This window comes from Phalacrocorax carbo, chromosome Z (genome assembly GCF_963921805.1).
Source record: "Phalacrocorax carbo chromosome Z, bPhaCar2.1, whole genome shotgun sequence".
NCBI lineage: Eukaryota > Metazoa > Chordata > Aves > Suliformes > Phalacrocoracidae > Phalacrocorax > Phalacrocorax carbo.
In genome coordinates this window covers 68,912,134-68,925,425 of record NC_087548.1, presented here as the reverse complement: position 1 = coordinate 68,925,425, position 13,292 = coordinate 68,912,134, and the positions used below count along the sequence as shown (strand labels likewise).

General features: G+C 40.9%; 1 protein-coding gene across 3 annotated transcripts in view; it reads left to right on the top strand.

Moving 5' to 3' along the window:
• The window catches only part of ACO1 (aconitase 1), a 36,229-nt gene extending 23,709 nt beyond the window's left edge, over positions 1-12,520 (top strand). For all 3 annotated transcript variants that reach the window (XM_064438834.1, XM_064438833.1, XM_064438835.1), the window contains exons 12-21: positions 1,897-2,032; positions 2,540-2,624; positions 2,906-3,062; positions 4,133-4,257; positions 5,020-5,124; positions 5,797-5,939; positions 7,432-7,579; positions 7,998-8,120; positions 9,150-9,335; positions 11,805-12,520. In XM_064438834.1, coding sequence (XP_064294904.1) covers positions 1,897-2,032; positions 2,540-2,624; positions 2,906-3,062; positions 4,133-4,257; positions 5,020-5,124; positions 5,797-5,939; positions 7,432-7,579; positions 7,998-8,120; positions 9,150-9,335; positions 11,805-11,918 — 1,322 coding nt within the window. In that variant the 3' untranslated portion in view covers positions 11,919-12,520. The remainder of the gene's footprint in view (positions 1-1,896; positions 2,033-2,539; positions 2,625-2,905; positions 3,063-4,132; positions 4,258-5,019; positions 5,125-5,796; positions 5,940-7,431; positions 7,580-7,997; positions 8,121-9,149; positions 9,336-11,804) is intronic.
• The last annotated feature ends 772 nt before the right edge of the window (positions 12,521-13,292 follow it).

Here is a 13,292-nt window from a genome sequence, read left to right as displayed (position 1 = left end):
GAAATAGAGCTGTATTTCTTCCTTCCAAGGATCAAGAAGCAGGTTTCCTCCAGGCAGACTATCGCTGCTCTGTCCTATTCCCTTAGTTCTAGATGGGTGTATCCCTCAGTTGTGCCATCTACTTAGGATATAGTTTCCTCAGGTGTTTGGCTCCCAGGCTAATGGCATGCATTTTTAACTGTTTCTGTGGCAGTGGGGATGCTCATCTTTAAGCCCGCTTGGCTTAATAGCTCTATGGGTTTGAAGTGTAGAACATTCTACAGATAAGAGTAAAGTTGGTACTTTGCATTCACTAATACTTAAGGCACAGCAGCCTGAAGAATGTAATCCTAAGGATCACAACGTATGCACTCAGGTTTAGTGGGTACTCTTACCTTTGTTGCCTTTCTGTACAGCAGCGCTTATGCTTTGACCTTGACGAGGAGGGAAGTAATTCTGTCAGTCTGCGGTAACTGTACACAATAGTGTTGACAACCTCTGAGATACCCACAAGAAATGTTTCAGAATAGGGTTTGAAACGAAAGTAAATAGAACATACAATGCTCTCACACTAAATAACCAAGCTAAAAGAAATAAAAAATATGAATACTGTTTCAAACTACCACTATATATCCTGTGCACCAAATGACGTACAGGGACTGTGTGTCTGGGGATAGCGAGTGTATGCTGTAGTAGCCTTGACAGCCTAATCTGGTTTTACAGAGGTGTTGGATTAAGGTTGCTCAAAGGAATCTAGGTTCTGACATTTCCTTGCAGGTTTTTAGAGTTTGACTTTGCATTCTTTTCAGAACTGGTGTTGTCAGGAAAAGAAAAGCCAGCACTTTCACACAGGCTGTCAGGCTCTCAGGTCCTAGGATGATAATTTATTCATGGTCACCATTTCAAAAGTACCCAAAAGCTCCAGTTTCCACAGCTTTATCTGCCAGCTAAGGAGCCTCAGAAACTTCAGGAGTAGGACTGCTTTTTAAAATTTACCTTTAGGTCTTCAAATTAATCAGTGTAGGCCTTCTCATACAACACAAAAGTAGAGTTATCCAGCTCATGTCTAACAGAGCTGGCAAACAGCTGGCAAAAACAAACCTGTCTGATGATCTTCCAGTTGGAGATCATGTTGGATCTAAGCAGAGCTGCTATATATTTTCTTATCTGAGTGGATGTGTGAGAGAGAGAATGACACATGAGAATGTGATGTTTTGCATAGTTTGCATAGCTGCTGCTTCTTTTATGTCCGTCCTGGAAAAGGACCGGAGGGGGCTTGTTTTCTGAATATTCATCTATGTATGGACAATTCATTTAAAAGGAAGAAATTCAGGATAAATATGTTTCTGGTAACACATATGCTCCACTAAAACATCTCTATGCATGTTATAAATCCAGGAGTGGTAAAAGAGCACTCCTGCAATAAGCTGTAGATTGTGAGACAGCTTGTTTGTGACAAGGGCCAGAGCTGGTGCTCTCATAGCCATCTGCTTCCGAGGGCAGCAAGTCATATGTTGGCAGTTATTTCAGCACTGGGTCCCTAGACCACCATAAGTGGGAAGTTAACAATTCTTCATTGTGTTCTTTGTGGGACTCTTGTCTTATGAATAGTGTTCATTTAACATCTGAGTTTTGAATGTCTATGTGCTGACCCAGTATGAGTGCATCTTGTTGAATGCAACTTCCAGGAACTTTCCAGTGGAGCAGAAATTGCAGAGTGGATCAATAGTTCAGTGGGGCAATTGAAGTCTAACTGGTTATTCTGGGATTAGTGCTGTTGGTTCACTGTACCATTTAATTGCTGAAAATGGAGCCTTTTCTGGTTTTTCATTATTTAATGGTACTTTTGTTGACCTGTGGATCTATCAAACTGTCCCTATTCCAGGAAAATCTGCAATTATCCTTTGCATTTTTCAGGATTGCTTGCTAAGAAAGCTGTTGAAGCTGGTTTGACAGTGAAGCCATACATTAAAACTAGCCTGTCCCCAGGAAGTGGGGTTGTCACTTACTATCTGAGAGAGAGTGGAGTTATGAGTTACCTTTCCCAACTAGGGTAAGACTGCTTTTCTTACTGTTGTTCTATGACTGCTTAACTAAAAGCATTGACAGCAAGTGATGAGACAGAATAACTCTTTCTCTCTACAGCTTAAGATATGGCACGTACCCTACGACAAGATCCTGCATGAGTTAACAGATTGCTGTTGTGCTGGCTGACTGTGCCAGCAAGGGAAAGGTCCCGTTGCTTGCTGTAGCTTCTTGAAGACTTGTGTTCTTAAACAGGAAAATGGCTTATTTTTCAAGAGTAGTGGTGTCAAAATAGTATAGATGACACTATATCATTGTTCATCTTGCTAGATAACACATTTCCCAGATCTTCATTCTGTGTGCACAGTCAGTGCAATGATAAAATTTGAGCATTCTCAAAAATGCTATTTTCAGCAGCAGTTCATTTGTTAAAACAGTACATTTTCAGAAAGTAACCCTAACCAACTGCTAAGGGGTTAAATGTTTTGCTCCAAAATAGCTTTTTGTTCACTGATGATTTTTGTGCTCTGTCTAGGTTTGACGTGGTGGGTTATGGCTGTATGACATGTATTGGCAATAGCGGACCCCTGCCAGAGTCTGTTGTTGAGGCCATTACACAGGTATGCAGCTTTTCCTGTGCACCTTATTTAGGTAAGCTGTTCTCTATTGTGTACTGTTCTGAGCTCTGTTACCCTGCCCACTGACTCTTCTTGGCTGTGTGCGAAGTAAATTCAGTCTATATTTTCTTTTCTATGGGAAGTGCTTTGGGATGGTTTAGAAGGAGACAGTTCTGTGACTGTCCAGTCATTGATGTTGCATCACGGTGCAGTTCTGCAGACCTGCTGGGTGTGTGGAGTCTGCAACCACCTCAGTTACCTTTGTCTCAAACTCTGTTTTGCAGGGAGACCTCGTAGCAGTGGGTGTGTTGTCTGGCAATAGGAATTTCGAAGGGCGTGTCCATCCCAACACCCGTGCTAACTACCTAGCCTCCCCGCCACTGGTAATAGCCTATGCAATTGCAGGGACTATCCGGATCGACTTTGAGAAAGAGCCTTTGGGTAAGACAGTGTCAGGATGCTTCTTTCCACAGTTTATAAACTAAACTGGCTGGCATTAAGCTCTTCAGAAACATTTGTCCTAGGGAGATGCTTCAAATGACTGAGTACATCTGGGATACAAAGCAATTGTTAAGAAACAACAACAAGGAGTCTGTATGATGGAGAAAGGGGAAAGCCAAGCCTGACCAATATTCTAATTCCATGGGGGCATCTTTTTCATAGAATCATTAAGGTTGGAAAAGACCCTTAAGATCATTGAGTCCAACTACTAACCTATCACTGCCAAGTCCACCACTAAACCATATCCTCAAGCACCACGTCTACCCTTCTTTTAAATACCTCCAGGGATGGAGACTCAACCACCTCCCTGGGCAGCCTGTTCCAATGCATGACAACCCTTCTGGTGAAGAAGTTTTTTCTAATGTTCCACCTAAACTTCCCCTGGCACAGCTTGAGGCTGTTTCCTTTTATCCTATCGCTTGTTACTAGGGAGAAGAGACCGACCCCCACCTCACTACAACCTCCTTTCAGGTAGTTGTAGAGAGCGATAAGGTCTCCCCTCAGCCTCCTCTTCTCCAGAGTAAACAACCCCAATTCCCTCAGCCGCTCCTCATAAGACTTGTTCTCTAGACCCTTCACCAGCTTCATTGCCCTTCTCTGGACACGCTCCAGCACCTCAATGTCCTTCTTGTAGTGAGGGGCCCAAAACTGAACACAGTACTCGAGGTGCAGCCTCACCAGTGTGGTAGTCTCTTCTGAGCAACCTGACCTAGTAGACTTTCTTTGAGCAGATAGTTCAGCTGGACAACCCTTGAGGATCCTTTCCAACCAGAATTATTCTACAAATTATTTGGGAAGGCCATTGGAAATCACAAAAGAAGGCATATGTACAGGCATCATGAGTATAGGAGGCCCTCTTCTGTCAGACCCTTGTAGGTGAAATGAAGTGTGTCTTATGAGTGTTGACAAGGTTCAAAGGAACACATAGCTAAAGGACACCATGATAAACTTTTTCTTTCTTTCTCAGTGGAAAATTTATGCAACAAACATAACAATACCATTTTCTACAGGAATAAATGCTTCAGGGAAGAAGATTTTCCTGAAAGATATCTGGCCAACAAGAAATGAGATTCAGGCTGTTGAGCGTCAGTTTGTTATTCCTGGGATGTTCAAGGAGGTTTACCAAAAAATAGAGGTGAATTAATCCCCTGGGCAGTAGTTTGATTTATGTACTGTGCTATTCTGAAGATGTTAAATGAGCTCATCCTGATAATGAAAAAGAATCTTTTTCTTCTGTTGCTCCTGTTCTGACAAGTATTCAGATGAGATTTTTTTTCAAATGGTTTCTGGTTAATTAATTGGTTCTTACAGGCAGTCGTGACCTGAAAATTGTTCCTTGATGATTTTTTAATGTAACATATAGATGATGTGTTTTAAACAGTCATCCCAGGCTATTAGAAAGTGAGGTATTCCAGCTTCACAGATGTTTGGGGCTTTTTTCAGCTGACATAAAATTCATTTGCATTAGTTAATAGCATTCACATCAGAAAAACACTTGTACTTGTTAATGTCTTCCTGCAAGCCTTTCTCAGGTATTGAAACAAAATATTCTTAAGGTTTACATGCTAGGAAAGCTGTGTAAGATTACTGATAAATACACTTGAGAGTTATAAAGTGTTATCTGTGTACATAATACAGGTTATTGTCAGAAAGCTGGTTGAGCAGCTCTTTTGTAAAAAAGTGAGGGTTTTCCTAACTCTTTTAGTATATAGAAACATTAAAAAAAAAAAAAGCAAAACCAAACATAACGTGTGTTGTCATACGAATTTCCCAAAGTGCTTTAAAAAATGCACAAGGCTTTTGCTGAAGTCAAATTTGTGAATTTACCTGGATTCTGAAGTAATTCTATTGCTTCTGAAGACTTAGAAATCACTGGGCTTTTTTGTGTGTTTTTCAGACAGTAAACAAATCTTGGAATGCCTTAGATGCTCCTTCAGATAAACTATATACTTGGAATCCCAAGTCAACTTACATCAAGTCTCCACCTTTCTTTGATGGCCTGGTATGTGCATGCTTTCCCTTTGAATGAAGCCAGAGAGTGTAGTGACCTTGACTAATGTTCAAGGTGAAGCAAAACACTTCAAGGGCCCTGGGACTATCCATTATAGCTTATTAAGGCTTTCATTCTAAATGTTAGAACTGCACTATTGTATTCATTACAAAGGCGTGAGTCAATCTGAAAATAGTACGTATTCCCTCTCACTTCAGGGTTTTTGAAAACTCTCTTTTTCCTTTTAAGTTGGAATACTTTTAAATAGTCACAAAGGAAGTGAGGGAAAAGGACAGGAAACAAAGCCCACGGTTCTGCCTGCCTGCATTTTGCACCAAATAGTTCAGTGTTCAGATTACTATTTCAGTACCATGTACAAGAAAATGCAGATTTCAATGCATGCAGATGTCTGGGAATCCTGGGGTTTTGTCTGTGTTTGTGCATGTACCACAGGAAGCCTCAGCTAATGTTTTTGGTCTCATCTATATTCTTTATGAACTTGCTGACAGACAGCCGGGACATCATATTTTGTTCAAGAACATAAACATTTCTAGTAGGTTTGGTTTTTCTTTCTTCTAACTTGTATAAAAGGGAAGACTTTATTTTGCAATTGGCACTTTTGAGAAAGGTGAAGAAATTGTGTGTCATATTTTAATGATTATATTTGTATTTATGGCTGTTTAGACTTTGGCTCTTCAGACCCCAAAAACTATAGAAGATGCTTATGTCCTGTTGAGTTTTGGGGATTCTGTGACAACTGACCACATATCTCCAGCTGGGAATATAGCAAGAAATAGTCCTGCAGCCCGTTATTTGACCAGCAGAGGGTAAGCACTACTACTTGTTCCTGTTAAAATTGGGAAGAGGAAACAAGCTACAATTACTATACCATGTTACAGGCACACATATCTGCTGGCTGTTCACATACGCTTGTATACCTTGATATATGCCTGGGAAATATATAAAAGAAGAAAGAAAAGCATTTATTTCTGTGCTGTTTCAGCAGCTCTCACCAAGTGTAAGAACTTGTAAGAGTGTGCGCATCTATTACACTGGAGAGCTGAAGACCTTTTTATGGAGAGAGGAGAAGAAGATAACTTTCAGGCTAGTTTTTGCAGTAAGTCTGTTCATAAATGAGGGAATCAGGATTTATCTCCCTATCAAAGCAAAATTATCATGGTCCTGAATGCCAAAAATTGGCTTTATACTCAGCTCTTCTAGCATGTGCAACTATTTCCCAGATCTAGGCTATCAGAAGCTACAGAACATCCAGAAATATAGGTTTTAGTGCAGCTGCATAAATTAGCAAAGCTATTGTGGTTGGAGTCCAAACTGCTGTAAAATGTTAGTCTTTTTTCTATGGCCAGCCTGTCAGCTTAGTGCTCTGGTTTCAATTTAAGGCAATACTAGGACTTGCTGAGTTGCCCTATTCAGTCTTCACAGATAATATTTACTTTTATTCTCTGGTTTAGCACTTCTTACAACTTCAGTGGTGTTTTGAGGAACAGCACTGATATTATTTTAAAAAGTATTCTCACTACACCTAATGATTCTGGAGAGGAAATTCATTAGAATAGTGTAATCTACTGAAAACTAACTGCTCTGGGCTCTTTGGCCCTCTGCTGGCAGTCACTTTGAAATCTAAGTAGTCCTACACACATTACAAAACAGATGTTGTATGTTATAGCTGCTGTTTGGATGAAGCCCAATGCAAACAGTCCAACTTTCTGTCACGTTCCAGCATGTTTTTTGTTTACAGGTTGGGCTGAAGTGTCCAGTCATTCCCATATCTCTGTCTGCAAATGAACTACTTCTGCAGTTCTAACTTGCACTAGGCGCTCTCTGCCTTTTAGATGTTTAGCACAGTGTCTCTACCTTTGTTCTACATGCTATGGTAAATAGTGAGGAGAATTTTCACTATTATATTAAGAAAATAATTATATTGCATCTTCTGACCTAACAGGAACTATATCATTGCATCACTATCAGATACTGTTTTCTAGGGCAAGGGTTGAGAATACTATGGAAGCTGATTTCTGTGACAAAGGTGTAGGCAGACTTCTTTTTTTTATATATATATATGTGTTTATACATATATATATGTGTGTGTGTGTGTATATATATATATTTCCCCCCATTTAAAAAGTTTTAAAAGTAGAAGTACCAGCTAACTGGGTGCTATTGCCATGATTGAACTATGTACATACCTGCCTTAGAAACACCAGTTCATTACTTTCTGGTTTTTTTAAAGCATGGAGTGCTTCAGCCTAAAAACAACAAAGTTTCCTTTTTTTGTCTTTGTGTTTTTTCCCTTAATAGCTTGACTCCTCGAGAGTTCAATTCTTATGGCTCCCGCAGAGGGAACGATGCTGTCATGGCCAGGGGAACATTTGCAAACATTCGCTTGGTGAACAAATTTATTGATAAACAGGGACCTCAGACTGTCCATTTCCCCTCTGGGGAAACTGTAAGTACACATGCTGTGCTACACTGAGGCTCACTGACAATGAAGTAGATTAGTACTGGCTTTCCTTCTTACAGTTTAGGTCATTTACTTAAGTGCCTTTTAAGTAAAGCTAATGAGAGGACAGGAGCTGTATTGACCAAGGGAAGCAGGTCACACGCTGTGTATGTAACGTGGTGCTATCAGGCATGTTAGTGGAGAGTGTAACCACTGTAGAAGCAGTAGTGGAAGGTGCAGGTTTGTCTTGGGCATGATAGGCTAGAAGCCATAAAGCACTGTATGGTTAATATCCTTGAAGTGCTGCTTGACAGAAAATGTGGGCTTCAGCTCTTTTTGTGGGGACACATTTTTTTCCTTGTTTCCATGGAACTGTGTTTCCACCCCCAAAAAGTAGATAAAGTGTTTGGCATTTTTATTCCAGCTGGACGTGTTTGATGCTGCAGAAAGATACAAGCAGGCTGGCCATCCTCTGATTGTGCTGGCTGGGAAGGAATATGGTGCAGGAAGTTCCAGAGACTGGGCAGCTAAAGGACCATTCCTCTTGGTGAGTACAGTAAACTAAGTGGAGGACAGTACTTAAAAATGCATTTGGCAGGAAGACTATGGATGGACTTAACTACCATCATCCTGGGTAACTCATTCTCAGTTTTGGTAGCAAGAGTTATTTTGAAATCTCAGCTGCCTCAAAGGGCCACAGTAGAGTTGCAAAACCTGTTTAAATATTAATAGATCCTGTTCGGACTGGACGCCTTGCACGATCTTCAGCTAGAAATCCACAAGGCTACATCAGAGAGGCCAGTTTCTTTTCTTGTGCTTACCATAACCCAATAAACCTTGGGCTGCTTCCAACTGCCTCCTTCAGCTCATTTAGCAGGGAAGATAGAAAGTGTAAGAGAAAATAGTATCAGTGAAAAGGAAATTTATAATGGTTTCACCATGCAGATTGCAGGGACACTTACCAGTATTGTTATAGGAGCCTAATAGAAATTCAAGCACAGTGAAATATGTTTTGTTCTTTGTCTGTGCTGTCCTACACTATTTACTAGCCCAAACCCTTGATTCAAGCTTTCTTGGTGTGGAATTTGTGAAGGGCCGTAGAGTGTGTGTTATTAAACAAAGTTTTAGGAGAGTTAGTGTTTAAGATTATGTTGGTATAAGTTTTTGGCTTTGCTTTTGTCCAGTGATTTTTTTTTTTGTCTTAACTGTATTAAAATGTAAAAATTTAGAAATTAATTAAACTGTATCCTGGAGCTTGTAGTGTAGAAGGGCAACACTGAATTAACAAGAGTTACAGAAATGACTAGTGGTGCTCTGTGTAAGACACATTAAAGAAGTGTGCAGTATTCCTGAGAAAACATATGTAATTTTTTGACAATCAGACTTCTAAAAATGTTTGAAAGTTAACATATAGCCTAGTAATCCTGGACAGTCAGCTGTCAGACAGATGTGCTGACATTACCAGTATATGGTAAATGAAATGGAGGGGAGCACAAACATACCAATTTCCTTCCTATGAGCACAGAAAGACTATCCTGAATCATGAAGATAGCAGTACCTGTTGTGTATTTCCCAGGGTGTCAAGGCTGTGCTTGCTGAAAGCTATGAGAGAATTCATCGAAGCAACCTAGTAGGGATGGGAGTGATTCCTCTGCAGTATTTACCTGGAGAGGATGCAGGGACTTTAGGACTCACTGGACGGGAACGTTACACGATTATCATTCCTGAAAAACTAAAACCGCAGATGAATGTCCAGATTAAGGTAAGAGACACCTAAGGGCTGGATTTTCCGAATCACTGTAATTTCACTCAAAATTAACTGTCTCTTCAAACAGTGTGCTCTCATATGGGAGTAAGCTTCTCTCACTTGAGGAAGGGAGAGGAACTGAGATGGTGGAGGGGATGAAAACAGAATTGTAATAGGGATTTGCTACGATGGGATATAAAAGCAGCATGTGCAAACTGTCTTATTTAGCACGATGCAGCCCTGTAATTTGGACCAGTCTTTCAAAGTCCACTATAAAGTTTTCTGTCTCGGTTAAGTATTTGTAGCACAACAGAAAGTGAACTGTAAGTATTAGATAAACTAATTTAATTATTTAAATAATTTAAAATTAAAATAATTCCTTGACAATTCAACTGACAGAATATTGTACACTGCAGCATTCAAAGTGAAGTCTAAGCATACCCAGCACAAAGTCTAGTTAAACTTCAGGCCCTGTATTTGAAAGACTGCCTTTTGTTTAGCTTTGCCTCAAAACCTATGCCCTTCTTTGAAAAATATTAACATCTACAGATTGGAACATCTGTAAAACTGACTTACTTAACCTAATAGCATCAAAGTCTGCTTTTTTTACTGCAGTTAGCAAAACAATCTACTTCTTGCATGTTCGTTTAATGCAGGTGGTCTCCTTGGATTAGTTTCTAAGAATAGTTGTTGACATATCCCTCGTTAACTGCCCTGAATCGTAGAATGATAGAATGTCCTGAGTTGGAAGGGACCCAGAAGGATCATTGAGTCCAATTCCTGTCCCCACACAGGACAACCCCAAACTTACACCATGCCTCTGAGGGTATTTTCCAAGTGTTTCTTGAATAGCGTCAGGCTTGGTGCCATGACTGCCTCCCTGGGGAGCCTGTTCCAGTGCTCCACCACCCTCTGGGGGAAGAACCCTTTCCTAATACCCAACATAACCCCCCAGCCCCCGGCACACCTTCCAGCCATTCCCTCGGGTCCTGTCACTGGTCCCCAGAGAGAAGAGATCAGCGCCTGCCCCTCCTCCTCCCCTTGTGAGGAAGCTGCAGACCACCATGAGGGCTGCCCTCAGCCTCCTCTTCTCTAGGCTGAACAAACCAAGTGACTTCAGCCACTCCTCGTATGGTTTCTCCTCTAAACCCTCACCAGCTTTGTGGCCCTCCTCTGGACACTCTCCAGTAGCTTTACACCCCTAATGTACTGTGGCACCCAAACCTGCCCACAGCACTCGAGTTGAGGCCGCCCCAGCGCAGAGCAGAGCGGGACAATCCCCTCCCTTGCCCGGCTGCAATGCAGGGCTTGATGCACCCCTGGGCACGGTTGGCCCTCTTGGCTGCCAGGGCACACTGTTGGCTCATGTTCAACTTGCCATCGACCAGAGCCCCCAGGTCCCTCTCTGCAGGGCTGGTCTCCAGCCTCTCGCTCCCCAGTCTGTATGTACAGCCAGGGTTGCCCTTGTTAAACTTCAAAGGGTTGGTGATTGCCCAGCTCTCCAGTCTGTCCAGATCCCTCTGCAGGGCCCTTCTGCTCTCGAGAGTGTCAACAGCTCCTGCCAGCTTTGTGTCCTCAGCAAACTTCATTAGTATTCTTTCCAGTCCTGCATCCAAGTCATTAACAAAGCGATTAAAGACTACTGCCCCCAAGATGGATCCCTGCAGAGCCCCACTAGTGACTGGCCACCAGCCCCATGTAACCCCATTTACTATGACCCTTTGAGCCTGACCCATCAGCCAGTTGCTCACCCCCTGCATTACGTGTTTATCCAGCTGTGTGCTGGACATTTTGGAGGATATTGTGAGAGACAGTATTGAAAGATTTACTGAAATCCAAAAAGATCACATTGACTGGCTTCCCTTGGTCAACTACATGGCTGACCTTGTCATAGAAGGAAATCAAATTTATTAGCAGGACTTTACCCTCTTGAAATGGAGACAGTATAGATCCCAAAGAGTTGTCAGCTTATTACAGATGAACATTGTGCGTTCATCTGGAAGTACCTGACTAGGGGAGTCTTCAGTAAAACACAGTGGTTTTACTGACTTCATGCGCTTGTCTTAGTGCTTTTCTGATTGCCAAACACTAAGCCTCAAAGCTAATGAAATTAGTCTTGCTGTTGTACCTAAGCCAGAAGAATGACTACATAGAAAAAAATCAAGAATTAGTATGATCACTTGAAAGGATGATCAGCTTTCATGCATCTAAGCTTATACCAACAATAAATCTGAATGAGGCAGTAAGTGCAGTGCAAGAAGTCTTCATACTGTGTTTATTATGGTTTGTTTTAAACCACTTTCCTCTTCAGCAGCTGGCTGTAGTCTAGTGTGGAAAGAAATACTGATGTCCAGTGCCTGTTGACTTCAGTTTTCTATCACAGTTCCTTGAGATGGCAAAACTATCATAGTAGTCTTTATTTTGCTATGTCATATAACACGTGGAAGGTTCTGCTGCTTAAATGACTATCTTTGACCCCAACAGCTGGATACTGGGAAAACATTTCATGCCATCATGAGATTTGACACTGATGTGGAGCTTACTTACTTCTACAATGGTGGCATTCTGAACTACATGATCCGCAAAATGGCATCCTAATCAAAAACATTAAGCAAAACCGTCCAGGTACAAGCCTGCTTCTGGTGAGCACTATAAAACTATGGTAATCATAAATTTGAAAGTGTGAACCATAAAGCGAACAGGTTTTTTTTATGGATTGTATTAGAAGGCTTGTTTACAATGCTGGACTATTCCGTGTATCAGGACGCTGGACACACTTGCCCAATTAAAGTAAACAGCTTTTGTTTTATATGGTGGTTGGCTTGACTTACTTTAGAATACAGTGCAAAAGTCATTAAAATACTGCTGGAATCTGTGGAACTGTTGAAGATCATTTGCTGATTTCATATATTTGGTCCATTTAGTTTGACTATGAAGTTAACTTCTATGCTCATATCAGTGGTCCAAAAATTAACTGACGTATAAAAAATTATTTTTATTTCTTTCTGATTACCTGGTATTGGCTTGCTTTCTTATTCAGTTGACCAGAATCCGAATCTAATACTGATATTATTTAGCTGTTTATTAATTAAAAAAAAATGTGAACTCTTGTTGTTTAAAAGCTAAGCCTTCACAGAAAGGTGGACCTATTGGGGATAATATTTCTAATGGATAAAAATAAATTTATTTTCAAGAACTTTGACGGTTTCTTGTCATGTTATTCTCAGGACTGAGATGCAGAACAAAGCTTTGACTCTGCTTCTACAGAGACAATGAGGAGTTTAAACTCACAGAAGTCTTGACTTTTCATATTTTAATTCTTGTTTCTTTCAATAACCTGCATGAGACAGGATCAATACAAACACTGTCAGATACTGGCAGTCATCTGTAACCCAACAGAATACTGCTGTGATGTACTTTCCTCTATTTTACATCCTCAGAAGGACAATCTACCATAATTTCAGTATCCATGAGAAATTTTTTTTGGCAGTTAGCAACCACTGGTTATAGTAATGCATTCACTGAAGTCATTAACTGCCCAATCCACAATACCAGATTAATCTATTTATGGTGATAACAAATACCCTCTTACTCAGAGATAAACAGGGTTATAGTACTAACTCTTAAATGTATTTAGAGCAACTGCCATAACAATTAACATAGTGGAAAAATTCTTTCAAAGTAATCCCCTAATGTATTTTTAGTGCAGGCGGCTCCAGCTGTATGTGGAAAAAGCAATGAAAATAGTTCTGAAAGAACTCAAGAGGCCTGAGGAGGGGATAGAGATTGCACTGCGACTGCAACAGGGTATTCTTGCTTGACTACAACAAATAGTCCCTGTAGCAAATCCAGCAGAGACCCACGAAGACATTGCAGGGTCTGGAGCATCTCTCATATGAGGACAAGCTGAGAGGGCCAGGACTGTTTAGCCCAGTGAAGAGAAGGCTAGGGACATCTGCTGTTTGTGTACGA